The sequence below is a fragment of the Eulemur rufifrons genome, chromosome 17 (assembly GCF_041146395.1).
Source record: "Eulemur rufifrons isolate Redbay chromosome 17, OSU_ERuf_1, whole genome shotgun sequence".
Lineage (NCBI taxonomy): Eukaryota > Metazoa > Chordata > Mammalia > Primates > Lemuridae > Eulemur > Eulemur rufifrons.
The window spans coordinates 66,794,958-66,818,719 of NC_090999.1; the positions used below are offsets into that span (position 1 = coordinate 66,794,958).

General features: G+C 36.8%; 1 protein-coding gene across 1 annotated transcript in view; it reads left to right on the forward strand.

The window, feature by feature from the left end:
* The window catches only part of LNPEP (leucyl and cystinyl aminopeptidase), an 85,520-nt gene extending 72,305 nt beyond the window's left edge, over positions 1 to 13,215 (forward strand). Inside the window, exons 13-18 of the mRNA XM_069492308.1 lie at positions 797 to 953; positions 7,843 to 8,027; positions 9,533 to 9,694; positions 11,558 to 11,698; positions 12,372 to 12,453; positions 13,082 to 13,215. Of these exons, the coding sequence (XP_069348409.1) occupies positions 797 to 953; positions 7,843 to 8,027; positions 9,533 to 9,694; positions 11,558 to 11,698; positions 12,372 to 12,453; positions 13,082 to 13,213 (859 nt within the window). The 3' untranslated portion in view covers positions 13,214 to 13,215. The remainder of the gene's footprint in view (positions 1 to 796; positions 954 to 7,842; positions 8,028 to 9,532; positions 9,695 to 11,557; positions 11,699 to 12,371; positions 12,454 to 13,081) is intronic.
* Positions 13,216 to 23,762: the final 10,547 nt, after the last annotated feature.

Genomic DNA, 23,762 nt, shown 5'->3' on the forward strand with positions numbered 1-23,762 from the left:
GTTTCAAGCAGCAGCCGGTGTAAGCATGAAGTTTCATGCTTACCTGTTGGTTTTGAGGTCACATCTCTGATAGCCGGAGCCTCCTTATCTGTGTACTACTTGCCTCCCCAACCAGATCACGACTTGCAGAATCCCAGAGTCGAGAACGGCAGTGACCTCGGGTAAAGACATACTCTGAATAGAGTATTACCACTAATAGGCTTAGAAACACAAGGAATACTCAAGCGTATTCCTTCTGATCACTCTTGACCTTCCCATTTTGGTTCATTTTTTATGAAGTGACCTTCTTATATCATCTCAGCCATCACTGCTATTATTTCTTTAAATGGTTAGTTTAAACATACACAGTACCAATTCACAATAGACTTTCCCTTAACAAATTTGACAAACAAATTCCGATACAGCCCACAATTTGTTTTTCTGATTCAGATACTCTCTATGCTACACCCTCTCCCCTCGTAAATATAAGTAATTAGTAAATAAAATAGGTACTTTCATCTTTTCTCACCCAAGAGATTGTAATAACTTTTGCTGAGCCAGTAGCAATTTACAGATGACTTAAGGAATAAAAAACACGCTATTGTTGAGGTTTATCTTTCTCTTGAAATGCATCTTTTACCTTGGGTCACATGAATGTAATCAAATATAATATTTAGTCCAACTTTACGGAATGCTATGCTAAGTTTAAATTTTTGGTCTCCAAGACTTGCCATCTAGCCATAAAGTTTCACTCTCAGCAGGCATAGAGTTCTGTGTGTCTCTGCATATTTACTTTTCCTGTTCTTTTATCCTTTAGCCTAGGCAAGGTGTATCTCCAGAGGGCCTTTGATTTGATTGATTATCTTGGAAATGAAAACCATACTGCACCCATCACTGAAGCCCTGTTCCAAACAGGCCTCATCTATAACCTCCTTGAAAAACTGGGATACATGGATCTAGCCTCAAGACTGGTGGTAAGTCTGCCTTTTTGCCAGCCTCTCCTGTTGCTTGCCTTTGATACCATCATCCGTGGTTCCATTCAGCCAGTAATGAGCTAAAAAACAACTCAGTTAAATTTCTATTTTCTTTACTTTCCTGGTTGTGAAATTTTTGAATCAAAATGTCACTACCTACCATGAAGAGTTGATAAAGTCTTAGTATGATATGATCTTGTTTGAATATCAAAATATAGACTTTGGACACTGCTGTCAAAATGGGGTCACATGAAAACAATGTTTCTGTATTCAATTTCTGTTTTATTTTCATATAATGAATACTTGAAATAGGACCTTTTTGCAAAGTAGATCTCCCCATTAATTTTCTAGTGGTCATTATAAAATATAAGTTAGTTTGTATTGAGAATATTCTGTTCAGGAGCTTTTGCTGATAATCGTCTAATGGATAATGATGCTGGTGGATTTAAGTTTCTTCGAAAAGCATTAAAGGAGTCTTAGTATTGGAGACTGTTTGACCTGTCTTAAAACCAATTACCTGATCTGAATAGTATCTTGTTATTTTAGATACTTTCAGAATTAAACGATTGACTGAGTCTTTAAAAACTTGGGAGAGAGTGAAAAGTTCTTCATTTTTATCTAATTCTCTGAACCAGCACATTCTGACAAAAGAGTTTGCCTTATAAACTCGTGTCAGGTTTTTCAGGGACCCAGGCAAAAGGCAACTTTCAGAAAAAGGAAGAAAGTATTGGACTAGGAATTAGAGTAAGTTTTTTGGGGTTTTGGTATCCTCACTAGTAAAAGGGAGGGGTTGGATTAAGTCTTTTTTTTAAAAAATAACCTCCTTTCTGCCTCTATTATTGTCCTACGGTGCATCTCTTGTGCTGAGGTCTCTCATCACATACATGATCGTAGTGGAGGGAGGGATGCAGAACAGATGGGCCATATGGAGCTTGAAGAGCTCCCCTCCCCCACCAGTTTCTGATCTGACCCAAAGGAGGTGCCCATCTCTACCCATGAGTGAGATGCTTAAGTTGGATGATTTCTGAGCTCTCTTCTAATGGTTAAGATTTTTATTATTTTCTATTTCGTAAGGCTTTCAACCAGCAGGCTTGATAAAAACCAGTGCCTGAAACATAACTGGCCCGTAGTGATACTCAGTAAATGTTGAATGAATAAATGAGTGAACCACATCAGAAACAAGTGCATTTGAGTGTTTATTATATCCTACACATCGTGCTTAGTGCTTAATGTTGATTACCTCATTTAATCTTCACACAATGCCAGGATAGATATTTCCACCTCCATTAGATAAATGAGGAGACTGAATAACTTTTCCAGTGTCACTTACTTGGTAAATTATAAAGCTGACAATCAAAGCCAGATTAGTTTTACTCAAAAGCCTACTTTTTGTCTTATGTTGCCATATTAGTGTTCTAGCAATGTCATCTTTCCACTGTACTCTGTGTTGGAAAAATTAAAGCTTGCTTTCTTGATATCGTTTTTTTTCTTTTTAGTACTGAGACTTTTACATTAAAACAGTTTGAAAAGCTTGTAGACCATGCAGTTAAGGCTTAAAATAATAGACCCACATCTAGTTGTTCTCTTGAAAATGAAGTTGTCAACTTATGAGATTTTTTTAATATCTGAAATATTAATAACTGTGTATCTTTACAGGATTTTGGGGCATTAGCCAGTTCAGGTACTGTTGATGGACATCTGGGTGTTCATAGTTTGGAGCTATCATGAATATCACAGCTATGAATATTCTTATACATGTCTTTGGTATGCATTTCTATGGGGCATATGTCTGGAAATGGAATTATTGAGTCATAACATTTGCATAGTTAATACTGTACTATCAAAGTTTTTCAAAGTTGTACCAATTTACACTCCCATATGAGAATTATAGTTGCTCTATATCCTTGCTCTTAACTTAATTATTCATAGTAAATCTTTTTTCTTTTAGCCACTCAGATGGGTGTATGGTAGTATTGCAATTTTGGCTTTAATTTGCATTTTCCTACTGACTAGTGAAGATGAATTTCTTTTTGATATGTTTATTGACCATTGGATATTCTTTTGTGAAATGCCCGTCTTTTGCTTATTTTTCTATTTAATTGTCTGCCTTTTTCTTATTGATCTGTAAGAAATCAAATCAAATTTGCATATTCTAGATATGAATCCTTTGTTATATTTACAAATATCTTTTCCCATTCTGTGTTGCTTTTTACTCTCTTAATGAGGTTTTTGGTTAATGTAAATTCTTTTTTTTTTTTTTTTTTTTTTTTTTGAGACAGAGTCTCACTCTGTTGCCCGGGCTAGAGTGAGTGCTGTGGCGTCAGTCTAGCTCACAGCAACCTCAAACTCCTGGGCTTAAGCGATCCTACTGCCTCAGCCTCCCGAGTAGCTGGGACTACAGGCATGCGCCACCATGTCCGGCTAATTTTTTTTGTATATATATATTTTAGTTGTCCATATAATTTCTTTCTATTTTTAGTAGAGACGGGGTCTCGCTCTTGCTCAGGCTGGTCTCGAACTCCTGACCTTGAGCGATCCACCCGCCTCGGCCTCCCAGAGTGCTAGGATTACAGGCGTGAGCCACCGCGCCCGGCCAGGTCAATGTAAATTCTTAATGTATATAAAATATTTGCGTACCCCAAGAGATTCTGTGTTCTCTTCTAAAAACTTTATTATTTTACCTTTTACATTTAGATCTATGATCCATCTGGAATTGATTTTTGTGTATGATGTGAAGTGGACACCAAGATTCTTTTTTTACAATATGGTATCCAGTTATCTCAGTAATAGTTTATTTTACCATATATATATATTTTTAATTCTAGATGTATTTTGGAGGTAATTAGTGTCATATCAAATCAATACTATGTGAGGTAGTATATTAATTTCCTAGTTCTGCCATTATAAATTCTCAAACTTGATGCCTTAAAATAAGAGAAATTTATTCTCTCGTAGTTCTGGAGGCTAGAAGGCCAAAATCACGGTGTTGGCAGGGTAGGGTTGTTCCTTCTGAGGAAGAATGTGTTCCGTGTCTCTCTCCTAGCGCAGGTGGTTGCCAGCAGTCCTTGTTTCCTGGGCTTGTAGATGCATCATTCCAGTCTCTGCTTCTGTCAACGTGATGTTTTTGTGTTTCTGGGTCCAAGTTTCCCTGCTTTTATGAGGACACCAATCATTGGATTAGGGCCTGAGTAATTCAGTATGACCTCATCTTAACGTGATGGCATCTGCAAAGACCCTGTTCCCAAATAAGGTCATAATCACAGGTTCCAGGCAGACGTGAAATTTGGGGCAGGGCGGGGAGACATTATTCAACCCAGTACAGGTAGCAATAAGATTAGTGCATCTCACTCACTTTTTTTCACTATTAAAGGACAGTGTTGGTTCTGAATATACCTAAGAGGAAGCAGAATATCTGCCTACACTGAAGCTGCCCAGCTAGGTCAATTTCATAATGACAGAAGCCATTCTTCCCCCGACTCGCTCCGTTAACTCTGTTTAGGGCTTAGTTCTCAGGAAGCACTTGATACTTACCTCAAGCTGTCCCTATGCTGAGAATACAGATGCTAAACTCAATTCAAGGAGTTGCACCTTTGGAGCATTTTCCTACTGATACCCAAGTAACTGTTCTTCCCATTCCATCTTCATCCTGGATGATTTCCAGTTTTTTGGGCAGGTATGTGTTTGTTAAGAACATATGTCAGGGTAGATGTAGGGGACTGATGGATGAAAGACAAGAGCAGGAGGCTTAGTATGTGTTTCTAAGATCAGGGGCCCTTTTAGTGCTGTAGATCTTCATATTGTTAGCTAAAAGCCAGGTTAGCTTTACTTCATCAAGAGGGAGAACCTATCTCTTAAAAATTCTTATTCTAATATTAGGGCATTCTGGTAGCATCAACACTCTCAAACTATGAAATCTGGCACTCTGTATTAGGAATTGGAATAGCAGACATTTCTGAGTCCTTGGATATAATGCTCAGATATATTAGTATTTAAGACTGGTGTCTGATTAATTTTTATGTCATTGTAACTAGAGCATTATGTACATTTATTGGTCATTTTGTTATGTAGGCTGCATTTGATGCATGCCACATTTTTTGATGTATGCTGTGGTGTTGTGATGGGCAGGGTCTGGAGACACATTTGAATTGTGTTAAATTGTTCACATCTGATGTTAACATCTGATCCTAGCCATATTCCTGTTTTATCACTTACAAATCTGTCATTCTTTTACATATGAGGCATTGGTGGGGTAAACCTTTTGCAATAAAAACTGACGTTTAACTTTTAAGAAACTCAGTTGACCCAGGAAAGAACTCCCTGGGCATATCAGTGTAAAATTAAAGCAGTAAATCAAAATGTAATATATAACATAAGTGCCAGCATCTTTCCCTGTCTGTTTTGTTTTTAAAATCATTTTGTGGTGGTGGTGTTGCATTTTATTGCATATCCAATATTTGTAGTTTGTATAACCCATTAATTTATTTCCTCTCTCCACTTGCCATTTTACTTTATGAAATCATAGGGTTGGATTCTATTGTTTAATGAGCTTAAATTTCAAGAAATTAATTTGGGACCATAGAAAAACAGTTTCATTTTATTACTAAAAGGGAAAGATAATTTGAAGCACATGCTACATTTCATTAGTATTAATTAATATTAAAAATATAAGCTGAATTACTTATAAAAATGATTATATTTTGTAATGGCAGGATTTTTCTAAAAATAGAATTCTTTTTTAAAATAAAAATTTTTACTCTTATGTCATAATTTGAAATGTATTTAAAATCAACTATTTTTAGTATCCTCTTAATAATTTGGTACTGAGACTAACTAGCAAAATTGTACCCTATGATTCCAGTGGTGTAACTGCTCAGGAATTAGCCTTAGCATCTTCAAGTGTCAGGTTTGCTTTGCTTCTATACTTTAAAGTGCCAATTTTTCCACTAACTTCTTTATGTTTTAGTAAACTCTGAATGAGCATTGCCATTTTCCTTTACTGAATTTTTTAAAATAAAATTGTAGGCTTATAACTTTTTTTCTCACGTTCTTCCTTTATTTCTATTTGACAGTTAAGAGTAGCTTTTAAATTTCTTTTATTCTTCAGTCTTTTGGGATGGTTTGTGATCGTGACACTATTGACAAGGTAAGGCTGGCGGAAGACAGCATGTACCAGTGCAGTCAGGTGTATCCAGTGGGATCTCCTGCATTACTTTAATGTTCCTCGCGTTACTAGTCAGCATAGCAAGTCTTTTCCACTTCATGTCCTCCCAGCGACTCTCAAGCTTTACACTCACACATTGCACAAGGTGTCTGTTCTTTATGTCTTTGCTTTTGACAAAAGTGAATTGACATATCATCACAAACTTTGAGTCCTTCTCCTTGCACACTCTTTTTTCCATTTTATATTCACCTCCACAAGAGACTTGTCTCTGCTGAGAAAATGGCCTCAACAGTTTAAAAATCTGCAAATAGGATTCATGTTAAGTATTGACAGTGGTACTTGGGAAGAAAGTAATGCTGTATGAAGAACTTGAACTGAATTTCTGGGATTAAGAGTTTTTGTATGTGGTCATCTGTGGTAGTGGATTACTTGAGATGAGATGTGATAATGGTAGTGGTGGTGAAGAAGAACCAGGGGGAAGAAATCCTCCTGTGCTGACATCCCTGGGGAGGGGGGCACCTGTAAATTTTTTTTTCACTTTTATCATCCTTATATATGGCTGTGAACGTTTTCTAAAAAATGCCTAAAAGCATCTTTTATATTAGAATTTTTGTTCTTTCCAGTGGCATTTATAAATGCATTTTTCTTATCATGCTTTTTAAAATTCTGTGTGTCCTCACCCCTCCACATGTATAACAACTTGTAATATAGAAATACTTCCACATGCTATGTACAGTTTTTATGCTTTTGTTGTGGAGAAAGATGAAAAAGTTGTTGGTTCCTTAATACCTCAAGTATACATTCAACAATGACATCCATTCAGAAGAAACTATAAAAATGGACTAGATAGTAGGTGATATTAATGAATAACTTAATTTTCTTAAGTGTAACAAGGTATTATGGTTCTGTAGAAGAATGTCCCCATTTCTGTGAGTTGCATGCTAAAATATTTGTAAATGAAATATGATATCTGTAACTATCATACGGTTCAGCTAAAACCAGAAAAAAAAACAAGTTGTGTGTGTATGTGCATTATACATATGCAGAAACAAAGCAAATGTAAGAGTGTTAAAAACTATTGACTCTAGATGAACAGTATCTGGGTATTCATTGCATTATCTTTTTTGTAGGTCTGAAAATTTTTTAAAAGCTTGGGAGAAGAAATAAACTGTAAACAACCATTCTTCCCTGCAGGCTTCATTTTCTTGCTAATTTGATTAGTTTAATTTGTTGTAGCACCGGACTAGTTGATATGTTAAATATACTGTTGACAGTGGATTCAGAAACATTTAAGCATTAACCATCAATAAAGAAGCATGTTTTTCTCCCATTGCTTTATGGTTTTATAGATTCTGAAGTCACAAGGTCAGGAAGTTCCAACTTCCTTTCAGCAGTGGTTATAAGTGATACTTTTTGGCAGAAAAATAACTTCTAGCTGAGTACACACAGCATAAATGTTCCCTACTGCACAGAAGTCATTAATTCTTTCTGAGTTATGTCATTAAAAGTTCCCCTTGGCTATAGCAGCCTTATGTATGGCCTTTGTTATTGAATGGTTTCATCCCAGCCATATGTGGGCTTCATATGGTCAGTTGATACATAATGAGTAATATCTATGCCCCCCCTTTTTTTCTCATTGAATAAATGTTGGGGAAAAGAGATCTTATCCTAATTTTTTTGATTGCCCTAATTATTACTAATCTGTTATAATCTATTTTGTTTCTCTAGACTAGGGTGTTTAAATTGCTTCAAAACCAAATCCAACAGCAAACATGGACTGATGAGGGCACCCCATCTATGCGAGAGCTTCGGTCAGTCTTGCTAGAATTTGCTTGCACCCACAGCCTGGGGGACTGCCGCACTGCTGCCATGAAGCTGTTTGACGACTGGGTAGCATCCAATGGAACGCAAAGGTGAGGTAAACTTCTACTCAAGTGAATCGCTTTCCTCCTCTTTACCTCACATCCTATACTGAAACCAGGACCTTCTCATCCTGGGTCTTCAGTGTTATAAAACTGAGTGTTAATATGGGTGAACTTTGTGCATCTGTGCTCTCAAACAAGACTTTTGTGGTAAAATACACATAACATAAAATTTAACATCTTAAACATTTTTTAGTGTACAGTTCAGTAGTGTTAAGTATATTCACATTGCTGGGCACCAATCTCCAGAACTATTTCATCTTGCAAAACTGAAACTCTGTACCCATTAAACAACTTCCCCCCTCCTCCTCCCCACAACTCCTGGCAGCCACCATTCTATTTTCTGTTTCTGTGGGTTTAACTACACTAGACACCTCATATAAGTGAAGCCATATAATATTTGTCTTTTTTGTGATTGGCTTATTTCACTTAGCAGGAGGTCTTCAAGGTTCATCCAGATTGTAGCATGTATCAGAATTTCCTTCTCTTTTAAGGCTGAATAATATTCCATTGTTTGTATATACCACATTTTATTTATCCATTCATTCATGGCTCGACCTTTGAGTTGCTTCCACCTTTTTGCTATTGTGAATAATGCTGCCATGAACATGGGTGTACAAATATCTCTTAGAGACCCTGCTTTCATTTCTTTTGGATATATGCCTAGGAGTGGTATTGCTAGATTGTATGGAAATTTTATTTTTAATTTTTTGAGGAACTGCCATACTATTTTCCATAGCAGCTGTACCATTTAAATTCCCGCCAGCAGTGCACAAGCATTCCAGCTTCTCCACATCCTTGTCAACACTTGTTATTTTCTGCATTTTTGATAGCAGCCATCCTAATGGGTGTAAGGTGACAAACAAGTTTCTTTTAATTTAGGACTAAAACATAGCAGGTAGAGTTAGCAGTTAGCAGTGATGCTTTGGGTGATGATTGGTTCTCCCCCGGTTCCTCGCTGGGCATTATGGACAGAAGATTCAAGCATCGGAGGGAGAGTTGGGGTGGGGAATTCGGATAACCTTTTGAGCCTTTTCCAGCTCTGAGATCTTAATTAATAAAGGCAGTGGACTGTTTCTTCCCCTCTTCTCACACCGCCCCCCATATACACTGATGTATTTTTACCACAGAATTTACCACACTGTATTGTAGTGCGTGTATGTGTTGCTCTAAACTTTGTGATAGCCTGTGAGTTCCCAGAAGGCAGAGACTATCTCATTCCTCTTCCCCTCGCCAGCATCCAGCCAGTTGCCTACCGGGTTTTTTATGAGTGCCTCATGAATAATTATTGTATTAAATTGAACGAATGTTCTTAATAATTGTACTTCTAGGATAGTAGCAGTCACTAAATTAACCTTTTTCTTGACTCTGAGTTGTATAGTTAAGACTTTTGCAATTATTTCCTACCCGACCCCAGAAACACTCCCACTAGTCAACTCCTTACCTTTGTATTCAGAATTTTTTCTTCTTCTCATATCTGACCACCTGTCTTACAGCTTACCTACTGACGTCATGACTACTGTGTTCAAAGTGGGAGCAAAAACTGAGAAAGGCTGGTCATTCCTCTTAAGCAAGTACACGTCTGCAGGCTCTGAAGCAGAGAAGAACAAAATACTTGAAGCACTTGCCAGCTCAGAGGATGTACGGAAACTTTACTGGTATGAAACCACCCAAGGAATGTGATAGATAGAAACCAAAGGCATAAAATCATTGTGCTCCTATTACAGGAACGCTTTTTTTTTTTTTGTTTGTTTGAGATCTCCCTTTTCTACCCTTCTGTCATTGGCCAGGCCTGACTTGTGCAGTGTGGTGAGGAGCCCACGTGTGCTGGGCTTCACCTCAGAGATTGAACTCTTACAGATAGGCAGAATACGCTTTGCCCAAAGAGATTGGGAGATGTCAGGAATCACAACCTGCTTCTACTCCCTGCTCAAAAATCTTCCTCTCTTAGTATGTTGTCTTACACAACACAGTACTGCATTCTTTTGTGCCAAGGTGTTGCTCTGGTCAAGCTGTGATTTTGAAAATGTAGGCACTTCAGATAATATGTAATAAGCTGATAGGTTCTACCTTCACGTGAATTTATTTGTCAGCCTTTTTCTTTTTTATATGTAGCTGATGAAGGCCCAGAAATGTGAGTTTCATAGGGTGAAAGAAAGGCCGTAAATAGGGCCTCCTGACAGGAAGAACAGGCAATGGCGGGGTAGAGGAGCTCTAGGCAGCCAACAGGAATGTGAAACATCTGACACAGACGTTGAAAGTCACATCAAGAAGGACAGAGGAGGGTACCTGGGTCTCATTGTTTCTCTCGTGTAATTTTGCTCAGGTAGATCTTAATAGTGTCCCAGAAATGTCTTTAGCACCTGCCCAGATCCACTTTCTAAGCTATAAATAGGCGTTTTCTTTAAAATGTTAGCCAGCCTCTGACCTAAAGAAACAGAGAAAAATTTTTATTTTTAAATTACATGTAGTAATACACTAATAATTTCCTATTGTAAAATATTCAAACAATATCTAAGAAAATGAAGTAAAATGTAAAAGTATCTCTCATGATCCTTCTCTTCCATTTTTATTTTCTCTTCTCTGTTAATAAGGGTCATTTCTGCTCTGTATATTTATCTATGGGGATAGATGTATGTACATATGTATATATGTATTTAACCACATTTTTTACATATAGGTTTATACCACACTCAAGTAAAGTTTTGTGATATCCTTTTTCGTGAATGATTAGTCTTTGAGATTTGCTATGTCACTTCATAAAACCTGTTTCATTTGTTTCTATGGCTTCATAGTATTCCACAGTATGATTCTATCATAATTTATTTAGCCCGTCACATTTCATCAGATGCTTGGATTTCCCCCCCTAAAAATACTGCTGCATTCTTTTTGGGGTGTGTGTTTTCTCACTATAAGCAGATTGTATAGCATAGTAGATGAGAACTGCTTATATTCAAATACTAGGCTTTGGTATTTATTAGCTGTGTACCTGTGGAGCAGTTATCTGACTTCAGCTAGACAGGTAATAAATCCTGTCCCCATAGCATGTTATGTCAAGAATTTAGAACATTATCTAGTACATAGTATCAATAAATGTTCACTATTATTAATAATAACAAGAGTATATTCTGAAGTGTATCTTCATTTTCAAATCATTCAAATGGCCCAGTTCTTTAAGAGTTGTAATATAATATACCTGCCTACTAAAATAAGGTTTTTACTAGAAAGAAATGCCAGTCTCCAGAATTCTAATAAATTCTACCAGAATTTATTTTCTGAATGTCCTTCCTATATCAAAAATTATTTATTATTGTAGGTAAATGCCTATCTTGTTGGTTAAGTTCTTCCTTCATTTAAAAAAAATGACGTTTTCACTCTGTGGATCAGTCTTAGACTAACCTGACACTTACTTTCCTTGAATTGCTACAGAGCTTTAATTAAGAAATTAATACTGATTTAAGTTCAGTCATCACTTCTTTGTGAATAATTATTTTGAAGGCTGAATCTGCTCTGCTCTTTAGGTTAATGAAAAGTAGCCTCGATGGAGATATCATCCGAACACAAAAGCTGTCTTTTATCATTAGAACAGTGGGCCGATGTTTTCCTGGACACTTACTGGCATGGGATTTTGTCAAAGAGAACTGGAATAAGCTTGTACAGAAGTAAGTTTCTCAGACAACTGCTAACTTTGAGTATTCTCGGGCTCTGCATTTGAAAAAGTCTCCCAGTGTTGTATTTGTTCACAGGAGTTAAAATTTGCTGTGAGAGGAAAGATACTTCTGTGACAGTTTCACTGAAACATTCAGAAATTTTTACATTTGTAAACATAATTCCATAGCATGAGTCATTTAACAGTGTGTCCCATTCATGTACTAACCCAGCTCTGCCTTGCTTGGCACCAGGTCACTTAGCTCAGCATGGACCCACAGACTGTGTCATAATAACTGTTTAGCTATGTGTGTTGAAAAGTATCTCTTCATCGCCAAGGCATCAGTTAAGAGCGTGCACCCAGATAGATAGCACATGTCGGTTTTTCCCTTCTTTCTCTCTTTTAAAGCAAGAATAACATTTCTATGTGTATGATCTGATCTTTGAGAAGATTAAATGGATTAATAATTTATCTGGATATTCCCAACTCCTCCCTATTTCTCCCACCTTTTCTTCCCACTGGCAGTAAGTGTGTGTAGGCCTAACCCTGCTTTAGTGGGCTACATTTCCCGGGAGGAGGGCTCCACTCTGCCCTTGGTGTTAAAGCATTTCCTTTGCACTCAGGAACGATGCTTTGCTCACCAGCACCTGCCTCATTTTTTTGCTCTTATTTTTGTGTTTTTTCAGATTCCATCTGGGGTCCTATACTATACAAAGTATTGTTGCTGGATCGACTCACCTGTTTTCAACAAAGCCCCATTTATCTGAGGTTGGTTATATAAAATGCTAGTAGGGAGATTAGGTAACTCTTTTCCCCTCAGGCTGCTCAGTGTAAGTGATATGGTGGCTTTTCATGCTAATCCCTGTCCCTTCTCTGTCTTCCGTCATCAGTACTAATGATTCTGCACTGTGATCACTTTTAGAGGGTGGGATATATAGTAAGTAATAAGGAAACATTTTTGTTTCTATCTGGACAGTATTCCCTTGTCTTCCTGATAAAAATAATAAAATATATAAAAATAAAACAATAAAATGAAAATGATTATGAAATTGTTTTTAAGAATCCTATTCAAAGGGCAAATTTATGGCACCAAGATAAACTTGAGACTCAACCTCACTTATTGTACTTGGACATCTTTTTTCTATTGTAAGTTAGGAAAATGTATTCTTATGGGAGTAAAGAGAATTCATTTTAAAAATTACTTCAGATATCACCATACTTGATCGGGAACTCTGTGTAGACACCCTTAATATTAAAGTTATTTCTTCTCTCTACTGCTTTCAAGATAGCAGTACAGCCATCATTAAGTTACAGCTTATTTGAAATGGATAGCCGGAGTTACCTGAGGTTTATTGTCCTTTTCTTCTTTTGAAATATTTCTATGTGGAACTTACAGGTTCAGGCATTCTTTGAAAATCAGTCAGAGGCAACCTTTCGGCTCCGCTGTGTCCAGGAGGCTTTGGAAGTCATTCAGTTGAATATCCAGTGGATGGAGAAGAACCTGAAAACCCTGACGAGGTGGCTGTAGCATGCACAACCGCACCTCATTTTGTCGCCCATTCAGAAAACTTATAAACTTGGTCTCTGCTGCTTTTGCAAAAGCCAAGGTAAAGCCAGGATTGCTGCCGAGTTGTTTGCACTCTTAGGAGTTCTAGTTAGCTCAGGGCCCAATTGTATTTTTCATCTGTCTTTTCTGAAATGTCTTTGGGCAGTATGTAGTTATTTATTACAAAATTGTATTCACTTATATGCCAACCATCTACAGAAACAATGAATAATTTTTCTACTTTGAAGATACACAAATGGGGGAAACATCTGTTCTGGAATTCAGTTCTATTTCTCAGTATCCAGAAAGTTACTGAACACAGTGGAACGAGGAATGGTCTACCATAAGAGCCACCATCTTTGCAGGCTGCTGCTTTGTCAGCCATTTGTTGCTTCTTGTTGATAGATGTCATTGGAATGTGGTACAAAGTTAGTATGATACCAAGAGTATGGTAACAAAGACAATAAAGCATGCACTGTAGAGAACTGATCTCAGGTGTGCAGATCTACTTTGATTTGGGGTTTTGATTAATCCTTTATTTTCTGAAAAAAGTCTAATAACTATAACTATTGTATTTTTTTCTGCAGAATAGCCAGGTGCTACAGATTTTTGAAATTTTTTTGTTGTATTGAAAAACTAAATAACAATGCCAAAAGGTTAAATTTTCCAAATATTTAACACTTTCTTTTTCATCTTTTATAGCATTACCATAGGAAACTGTTCCAAACAAAGTTAGCTTTAATTATAATTACGTTATTCATGAATGCTGATATTCCCTAAATCTGTACACCTTTATCACTCCCTGCGTAGATATACCTTATGTTATTGAGAAGTATTTCTATGTTTGTGGCAAGCATTTTGCTAACACTGGTGTTTTTCATCATGACTTTTATCACTATTACCAAGCATACAATTTAAGTTACCTTTTGGCATCATAGATCATAGACACTTTCTCTCTGAATCATAGCCATGTGTGGATTTTCATTTTATATGATAGAGTAGCATATTAGAAGCATATTTTAAAATAGGGCCTTTGAGAAATTGAAAATTTTTATTTGAAGTTCACCATAGTACCTTAAAGGAACAAAGAGAAGGTGGACTAGGAGGAACTTGAAATCAGATATGGTGGGCTTTGAATTTTTTCCATATCAAAAATAGCACTTCTCTTTAGTTGAAAAATCATAGTTTTTCTTTTATTGTGGTCAAACTAACATTAAAAGGAGTGGTCAAAGAAAGAAAGAAGAAAAATGAGGGCGGATATCCAAAACTGTATGGCATTTTTACTCCTTCTGAAGGGGAAATACTGTACTTGAATTTTTTGAGCTATGCAGACTTATACCTAGATTGTTTTGTTTCTTTGATTCTTAGGAGAAAAGCTTTCTTCCTAATAATTGTTGAGAATTTTATATTTTGTTTTAAAACAGCTTCTATGTACATAAAAAGGGTAATTACCCATTTGCAAGCACTTAAAACACTCCACGGAGTCAGACAATGGGAAAGGTCACCTTTTTTTATTCAGCAGGTGTGAAGTTAGAATATGTGAGATTGTTTATAAAATTAAATTTTATTTTGTGAAAATATTTTTATATAACAAAATTTAAAAGGCTGGCAAGCTAAAAAAAATAGCCTTCTTTAATCCTAGTGTGTTTTCCCCCAATTTAGTCTTTTCTAAACATTTATCTCTCACTTTAGAGTAAAAAATATTATATCCTGAGAATCACAGAATCATCTAAATATGTCTTATTGAAATTGGGGTGACTGTAGGTCTTTATTCCTCTTGTGCTTTGGTAAATGATAATTTAGTTGATATTGAAAGTTAGGATGTTTTTGTATTTTTAGAGTGAGGGAAAAATACTAAACTTTTGAGGGTTTTTTTTGCTTATTATTGCTGATTTTTTTTACCATGTTGTGTTACTGAATTCCACTTTGATACAGAATTTAAATTTTGTTACTCCTCAAAATTGGTTAAGATTCTTCAGTTCTGCCTGCCCATCTTGACATTGCTCTTGGAATGTGTGTTAATTCTGCATATGGCAAATCTTGTCTTGAATTATATCATTTTTTTTCTATGAGTGTGTCTGCATGTGGTGTGGGGTGGGGGGGGGTATTGTTACAAGTAAAACTTTATGAAAACATGGGCTAAAAAGAGCTATCTCCACAAGCAAAGGCCGTTCATTCCCATGACACCAGATCCGTAATTGTAGTTTCATTTGTAGCCCTCACCTCAATTATATGTAGTTACTAAAACTTCACCTCAGTTTTTCCCCACAGAATTCCATGATTTCCCCACAGATTCCATGGAATTAAAGTCACCCCATCTATATGGGACTTCTAAAAACTAGCTCTTAGGAATATAAGGTTAAATAAGAGGTAAAACTTGTAGTATAATAAGTATAATGGTAGCTTTCAAAGTTTTTCTCCCCCAAAACTATATCTTAGCCACTGTATTTCTGAGAACCCAGATTGAAGCACAGAAGTCACAGTATGCTTTTTTATATAAGCACACAGATTCATGACACAATGAGGTACTTGTTGAATAGGTATTCTCTTCATTCAGAGAGAGGGTCTACTTGAATATAAAAGGGACATCTTACAAGATTATTAGGAAAGATAGAATTGAAAATCTGGAGTTGTGGAAGAAAAATTTATGCTTTGGAGATGTGAAAGGTTACAAAAGTAGGAATCGGAGTCCAGTTTGTTCTTTTAATATGATGTGATTAGTGTATTAAACTGCAAGTAGTATCAGCTGCCACCATAAGCTTGTGCCTTCTTCCATCTTATCTAAGTCTCTTTAAATGAAATTTTGTTGCTTGTCACTGTTTCATTGTTCGTGAACTTCCTTCCTATCACAGGTTCTACTTAACTCTAATTTTCTTTGCCATATGTGTTTTCATTTTATGGGGCCACTGTGGGAACAAAATTGCTGCCAGAAGAGTCCTGGGTATAGAGAGCGAATCCAGCTGCATTGGTATTACTGGGTACCAAACAGAAAGAAGCCTTTCTTACGATTGGGAAGTAAGAAATTAAAGTTAAGTGCTGACTTTGTTGGATTATTGATAGACTGTTATCAAGTTAGATTTTCAGAAGATTCTACTTAAACTAAAGCACCTGGAACCAGTTGCTGAACACTCACACAATCCCCCTGTTTCCTGGGGCTGTCAGGAAGGTGTACTCAGGCCCAAGGACAGCAGTTCCTAGGCTGAGTTGCAAAACTAGACCTGGATTTAGTTACACAGGCCCATCTAAGAACTAAGGTCATAGGTTTGATGTAGGTCTTCTCACCTTGACTTTATAATTTTTGCTTTTATTGGAATTAACTCTCTTTTTAAAGAGCTTCCCTCCCCCTCCCTACTCCTGTTTGTATTTTTAAAACCTAAGGTATATATTTTTGCTGGTTTTCACATTCTTTTATATTGTGCTTTCATTCTTTGCATTGCCAAGTATGTACCAAATGAAAAGTGGAGGTCCAAAAGTATGATAAATCTCCTCTTCTCCCTTTCCTTTATTGCCTACATGGGCAATAGCTAACAGAATAGTTGATTGATTTCTTTGAGTGGTTTGGGGTTGGGGATATATACTTTTAAAATGCACATATATGTGTGTTTTTGATAGGTTTTTATATTCTTTAATTTTGTACATTTTTGTCCTGATGAAACGTGATATATCGTCCTATGACATCTCATCTCCCCTTCCCGTATTGCCTGTAACAACAGCTGCAGAGTAGTTATTTGGTTCCCTGTTTTGGAAGGAGGTGGTAATGTTGAGAGGAGAGCAGGGTATGTTCTTGTAAAAGTGTGTACAAATGTTTTTGCTGCTATTTGTGAATGTCATTTCATTTTCTATTTCATTCATCCTTCTTGTGGACATGTAGATAAAATGTGGAGGTCCAGAAGTGTGACAGATGTCCCCTTTGCCTTTCTCCTTATTGCTTTTGTGGACAATAACAGAGTAGTTGTATTAATAGTTGCTGCTGCTTTGATCTAGTCTTGGGGGCTAGAGTTGTATATCATCCTTTCAAGTATATATAAATGTTATGCTACTTTTTCATATTTTATTTCATACCTGTTTCTTTGCATGGATGCATATATACTTAATGAATATTGATGTGCAGAGTATTACAAATCTCTTCTTTTCCTTTTTCCTTATTGCCTCTTTAGGCAATACCTAGTAGAGTAGTTTGATTTGGGGCCTTGGGAGAAAATGGGCTATGTACTTAATGTGTATAAATATACTTGCTACTACATTGTATTACTAATTCATTTCATACCATGTCCTTCTCATGGACATGAAAGTACTTAATGAGATGTGGAGGTACCGATGTGTGACAATCTCCTCTTCTTCCCGTCCCTTACTGCCCATTGGGCAATCGCTAATAAAGTAGTTATCAGGGTGGGGCATGGGGGGAGCGGGGCAGGGGGGTCAGGGAAATGTACTTAATGTATATACATGTTTTTACTGTTATACTGTATTAATTCATCGGGTGCCCAGACTGAGAGGCACCTAATGAACCATGGAGTTCTGGATGTATAACAATCTCCTCTTCTCCCTTTCCCTCATTGCCTGTGTGGGCAATACTTTTAGAGTAGTTTGGGGTTTTTGAAGTTTTTTTTGCTAGGGGAGAGAAAGTGATTTCAGGGTAAGGTTGTATACTTTTAAAATGTATACATTTTTTTCTACTTTTTTGTTAGTTTGTTTCTTTCCTTGTCTTTAAATGGATATATGAAGAAAATTAAGGTTCCATCTATGACAGGTCTCTCCTTCTCCCCTTCCCTTATATTGCCTGTGTGGACAGTCTCTAGGAGAGTAGTTAATTAGTTTCAGGGGTTCTTTTATGGGTATTGGGGTATATACTTTTATAAATATATGTACATGTTTTTGCTTTATTATAATATTTCACTGGGGACCCAGAGCTTCACTTGGATGTGTAGGTTCCTAATGAACCATGGAGTTCTGGATGTATAACATGTAACACTTTCTTTCCCTTTCCCTTTTTATCTACATGGGGAAAATTTTTTAAGTAGTTTAGATTTCTTGAAGTTTTGGGGGGTGGAAGGGGACTAAGGGCAGGATATATACTTCTAAAAAATGTATGTACAGTTTTTTTACTATATTGTGTTATTTCATTTTGTACCCAGTGCTTTGCTTGGACATACAGGTACCTAATGAAATGTGGAGGTCCGGATGTATGAAAATCTCCTCTTTTCCCCTTTCCTTATTGCCTCTGTGGGCAATAGTTGTAGAGTAATATGTATTTTTTTTTCACTCAACCCCTCTCCCAGGAGGGTGGGGGTAATGTACTTTTAGAAATGTATATAAATGTTTTTGCTTCTTTTTTCTGTTACTTCATTTTGTACCTAGATCTTTCCATGGATACTTAGGTACGTAATGAAAATCGAGGTTCATTCTATGAAAAAATCTCCCTTCTCCCCTTCCCTTATTGCCTGTCTGGGCAATGGCTAATAGAGTAGTTGTTTAGGGCTTTTTGGCAGAAGGGTGGGGGATTTGGGGGTTTGTATTTTTTTAAATGTATATAAAAGTTTTGCTGGGATTTTTTGTTCTTTCACTCCAACTCAGTTTTTTGTTTGGAATTGTAGGAATCCAGTGTAATAAGAGACCCAGACCCAGAGGTGTGACGCATCTTCTTTCCCTTCCTCTATAGCCTGTGTACACAGGCTATAGTACATGAGTACTGTAGGGCTTGGTTTTGTTTTTTTGTTTTCGAGATTTTTAATGGGGAATGGGCTTATTAGAGAAAAAGACAAGATATATAATTTTTCTACTGTATATAAATGTTTTTACCCCTTTTTGGTGTTAAATTCATTTTGAATCCAGTCCTTTGCATGACTATTTAGGTACTTAATAGTAATAAAGTTGAGATTGACTCTATGAAAAATCTCCCATACTCCCCATCCCTCATTGCCTGATGGGCAATGGTAGAATAGATGTTTGGTTTCTTTGGGAGGAGGCTGAGTGTACATATATACATACATATTTTTAATGTATATAAATGCTTGCTACATTCTGTGTGTTATTTCATGTAGTACCCAGTCCTTTGCTGGGACATGTTAGGTACATAACGAAACATGGAGGTCCAGATGTATGATAACTCTCCTCTGCTTCCCTTCCCTCATTGCCTGTGGGGGCAATAGTTTTATAACTCGGGTTTGTTTTTGTGTGGGGAGGGGTTATATGGGTGGGAAAGGGTTAGGAGGAAAAGGACAGGGTATATCCTTTTTAAAGATGTATATAGATGCTTTCATGATATTGACTTTTGTACCTAGTCCTTTGCATAGATATATAGGTACCTAATGAAAATCGAGGATCAGTGTATGACAAATCTCCCTTTCTCCCCTTCCCTTATTGCCTGTGTAGGCAATAGTGAGTAGAGTAGTTGTGTGTTATTTACTTCCTTGTTTGTTTTGGAGGGATTTATATTTTTGGTAGGGGGATATTCTTACTAAGTATAAATATGTTTTCATATCTTTGTTATTTCATTTTGTATTTAGTCTTTTGCATGGCTGTGTAGGGACCTAATGAAAGTTGAGTTTCATGATATGACAGGTCACTTTTTTTCCTACATATTTTCTCATTTATCAGTAGGTAGCATAGTTGTTTTGTGGTTATTTTGTTTTATTCTCCATGATATATGCTTTTAAGGATTTAGGTATGTACACACATATGTAATTTGCTTTCACTCTCCTCCCATTATTTTCCTTTAATGCTTAGTCCTTTGCAGGTACCTAACAAAAATAAAGGCCTACTAAATTCATACCATCTGGCTTGAAGGTATAGCAGTGTGGGAGTATAGCTAATGGCACCAGGTGTGCAACAGATAAGATGGGAGAAGACGCTTGGGTATGGTTGAGTGGTGAAAGCTAATCAGATCCAGCATTTCTTATGTTGATTCAAACTGAATGAGACGGTGAAAAGAGACCAGTGCTTTTGTAAATTCTAGAAAGACAGGGGCCAGTACTGAATAAAAGTGTGTTTACACTTCATTGCTGATTAATCTTATAGTAACTGGTAAGTGAGTGAAGCTGGTAAGCCAATAAGAGTGCTGCCTAGAAGTCATTTGAAGACCCTTCAGAGTAGCTTCTTCCTGAGGCCTGGAATTCTGATTCATCTAGAGAAATGTGTTGCAGTTAACATATTTTTGTGTACCCAGTAGAAATTATTTTGATTCTTGGAATGTACCTTTTGAGTTATAGCCATGGCTCCAGTGAATGACAACGTGGACCCAAAAACTAATCCAAAAAGAATTTTAGGGGCAAGCCCTTTCTTTCTTTCAGCCTGCACATGTGGCGGGCCAAGTTGATCCTTTCCTACCCAGAATTCTTCTGTGTGGCTACATCTCTCTCCTCAGTTTTCCAGTAGTTGGACCATTCCTGTTCTTTTTTCTGTTTTGTCTTCAGTCCTATGCTGTTACATGTTATCTTCAACGGCACTCAAAAATTTAAGCCAGTGCTATCTCGTTAGCCTTGTGTTTTTGTGTGCATTTCATGCATCCAGACCTACACGTTCACTTTTGGTATTCTTATATTTCACATTGTCTCTTGATCCACCACGTGATAGATGCTATGACTGCATTTGTTTGCATCAAAGCATAAGCATGTGCAAATATCTGTCCCTTGTTGTCTTCCTACTGCAACATCTTAGCATTATTTATTTGTTTTCGCATTTATCATGATGCTACTCCATGCTAAAGATTTGCCATATTATAATTTTAGAGACATTGATAGGACTCCTAGAAAATTTGCAAAGAAATGTTATTTACCACATCAAACTCTCAGGTTTAGTATTGAAAAATTAGCATATACTTTGCTATTACTTATACCTGCTGCTATGGAAAAAATAAAAGTTTATTCATGACACATTTAACTTTGATCATAAATAAAAAAGAAAGGGGCACCTTTTTGGAGTTAGTCATGGTAGTCATTAGTGATATTTCTGAACAGTTCTTAATTTGAAATACTTCTAAGGAAGTAAAGGTCATGGCTTAGCTGAATGAAATGCTCCAGAAGTTGGACTGTATAAACCATCAGTACAAAATACACTGTGCGTGTATGTGTATATAAAATGAGAATTACAGCATAATTGGAGCATTTGCATTAATCAACAAACTCACATTGAGACAAACAGTCTTACAGCTGTCTTGATTAAAGCCAAGTGTTCCATGTTGCTGTGAAGAATAGTCTCTTTCAAGTACTTTGGAAAGTAATTACTTAGAAACTTGTAAAGCTATTACATTTTGTATTTAAACACCTATAGAGTTCTTCAGTTCCTTAAGTCTGAGCTTGTTGGTGGAATTCTAAATTTGTATCATAATCTGTCTTTTGTGGAAGATTTTGAAAATATTATGTACATATAATATTGTATATGCAAATTGTGTTGTTTCACTTGTAAAGGGAAAAGGCTTATTTTTCTTTATATTTCTGATAACTTGTTTTGCATATGACCAGCACTGACTGAAAGGCATGTTTAACTGCAAACACTGTTGCTTTTTTTGTGACATGAAAATAAAAGTATTTAAATACAGATAATTGTGTGCACTCTTTGGATTAAAAAAAAATACATATATAAAGTGTTATTTTTCTCAGATTATGAGCTCTACCAGGGCAGCTCCCATATTCATTGTCTTCTGTTGTGTTTCCTACCTCACCAGTACCCCAGTATCCTTAGTGCATATAACTCAAGGGTTCTCAAATTCACACTACTGATATTTTGGGGTGGATAATTCTTTGTTGTGAGGAGCTGTCCTGTGTATCATAGGATATTTAGCAGCCAATTGCAACTAGATGCCAATAGCACCTCCTACCCCTAGTTGTGACAACCAAAATTGTCTCCTCCAGACATTGGCAAATGTCCCTAGGGCCTGGAGTGGGAGCTCAGACTTTCAATGCATGCATACGGCAGGGGACTGAGTAACAGTTATAGGAGCTCCATCCACACAATTATTTGCTTTTTGGATTAAAGCAATTCTTGTAAACATTCAGGTCACCTAAGTAGCCCAGTGACACAGTCATAATACAGTAACTAAATCAGTATGAGACATGTAATTTCTTATGCAAGCAAAACCAAGGAACACTTACTCTTTTAATTAAGGTGAGACATTGGATGTTATCAGGAAATAGCCCTTGCTTTGATTCACATGTAGTTGGAGTGGGCACTGCTATAGTTACATTCTTGGTTACATTCTACAAAAGGAGTTCCTTTGTTCTATGCCCTTAGATAGTCATGAGGAAGAATTGAGAATTTCTTAGGCTTCTCGATACGGGCACTAGAAGCAGTATTCTTTTCAGTAACTGCTAGTGCTTCAGGATGGGCATTTGAGGACAAATTTAGTAAGTCTCTTAATTCCCATCCCCCAAATCCTGTTTCTGGGAACACAAAACCTTGATGCCATGCCTTTTTAAAATCTCTTATCAATGATCATTGCTAATATATAGGGGAAATGCTCTGAGAAATTGTGGGATTTTTGATCCAAGGCTTCTAGTTAACTTTTTTTTTTTTTTTTTTTTTGAGACAGAGTCTCACTCTGTTGCCCTGGGTAGAGTTCAGTGACGTCATCATAACTCAGTAACTGCAACCTCAACCTCCTGGGCTCAAGCAATTCTCTTGCCTCAACCTCCTGAGTAGCTGGGACTACAGGTGCGAGCCACCACACCTGGCTCATTTTTCTATTTTTAGTAGAGACGGGGTCTCGCTGTTGCTCAGGCTGATCTTGGACTCCTGAGCTCAGGCGATCCTCCCACCTGGGCCTTCCAGAGTGCTAGGATTACAGGCATGAGCCACCGTGCCTGGCCTGGTTAAATTTTTTATGCTTTTATATTCACGGATATGGGCAGTAAACAATTGAACTAAAACTCATTATAAATGTAAGGAACACTTTGGTTCCAATAGACCTTTTGGATGGATAGTATAATAATAACTTTTCTCGATTTTTCTATAGTCATTTTTAGAACTCATGGTACAGAGTACTGATTTGTTTATATCTTGTTTTTGCTTTACTTCAGTTTTTACCATAAATCCCTCCCCCTCAACACACGCATGCTCACACACACACTCAAAGCCTCTGGTGTTTACTAAAACTTGTGTGCAAGTTGAACAGTTAACTTACATGCTGTGAAGAGATGTTTTATTACCAGAAAGCAAAAACATACTTTTAAGTCATTCATTACAGCCCACCCTCTAGAGCCCATAATTGGTGATCTGTTTCCAATGCTTTGTGCTTGTTTACTTTTATTATTTTCATCATGGATGACATCCAGTCAACTGGTCAAAGTCCAATTGAAGCTAAATGCACTTTTGGGACCCCTGTGATTTCTGTTGTTGGCTGAGTTGAATTATATCCAGGACTGTGGCTTACACATACAGTAAGTTTCATTCTTGCTTTCCCACTCGTTTTTATAAAAGGAGAGAGTGTAACGTGATAACCTAATAAAATAGCGTCATCACAGTTGGACTGTTGATGAGCAGGCGGCAGCATCAGGAGGCTTAGTTTGAGAGGAAGTCGGGACATACAAGAGGCCAC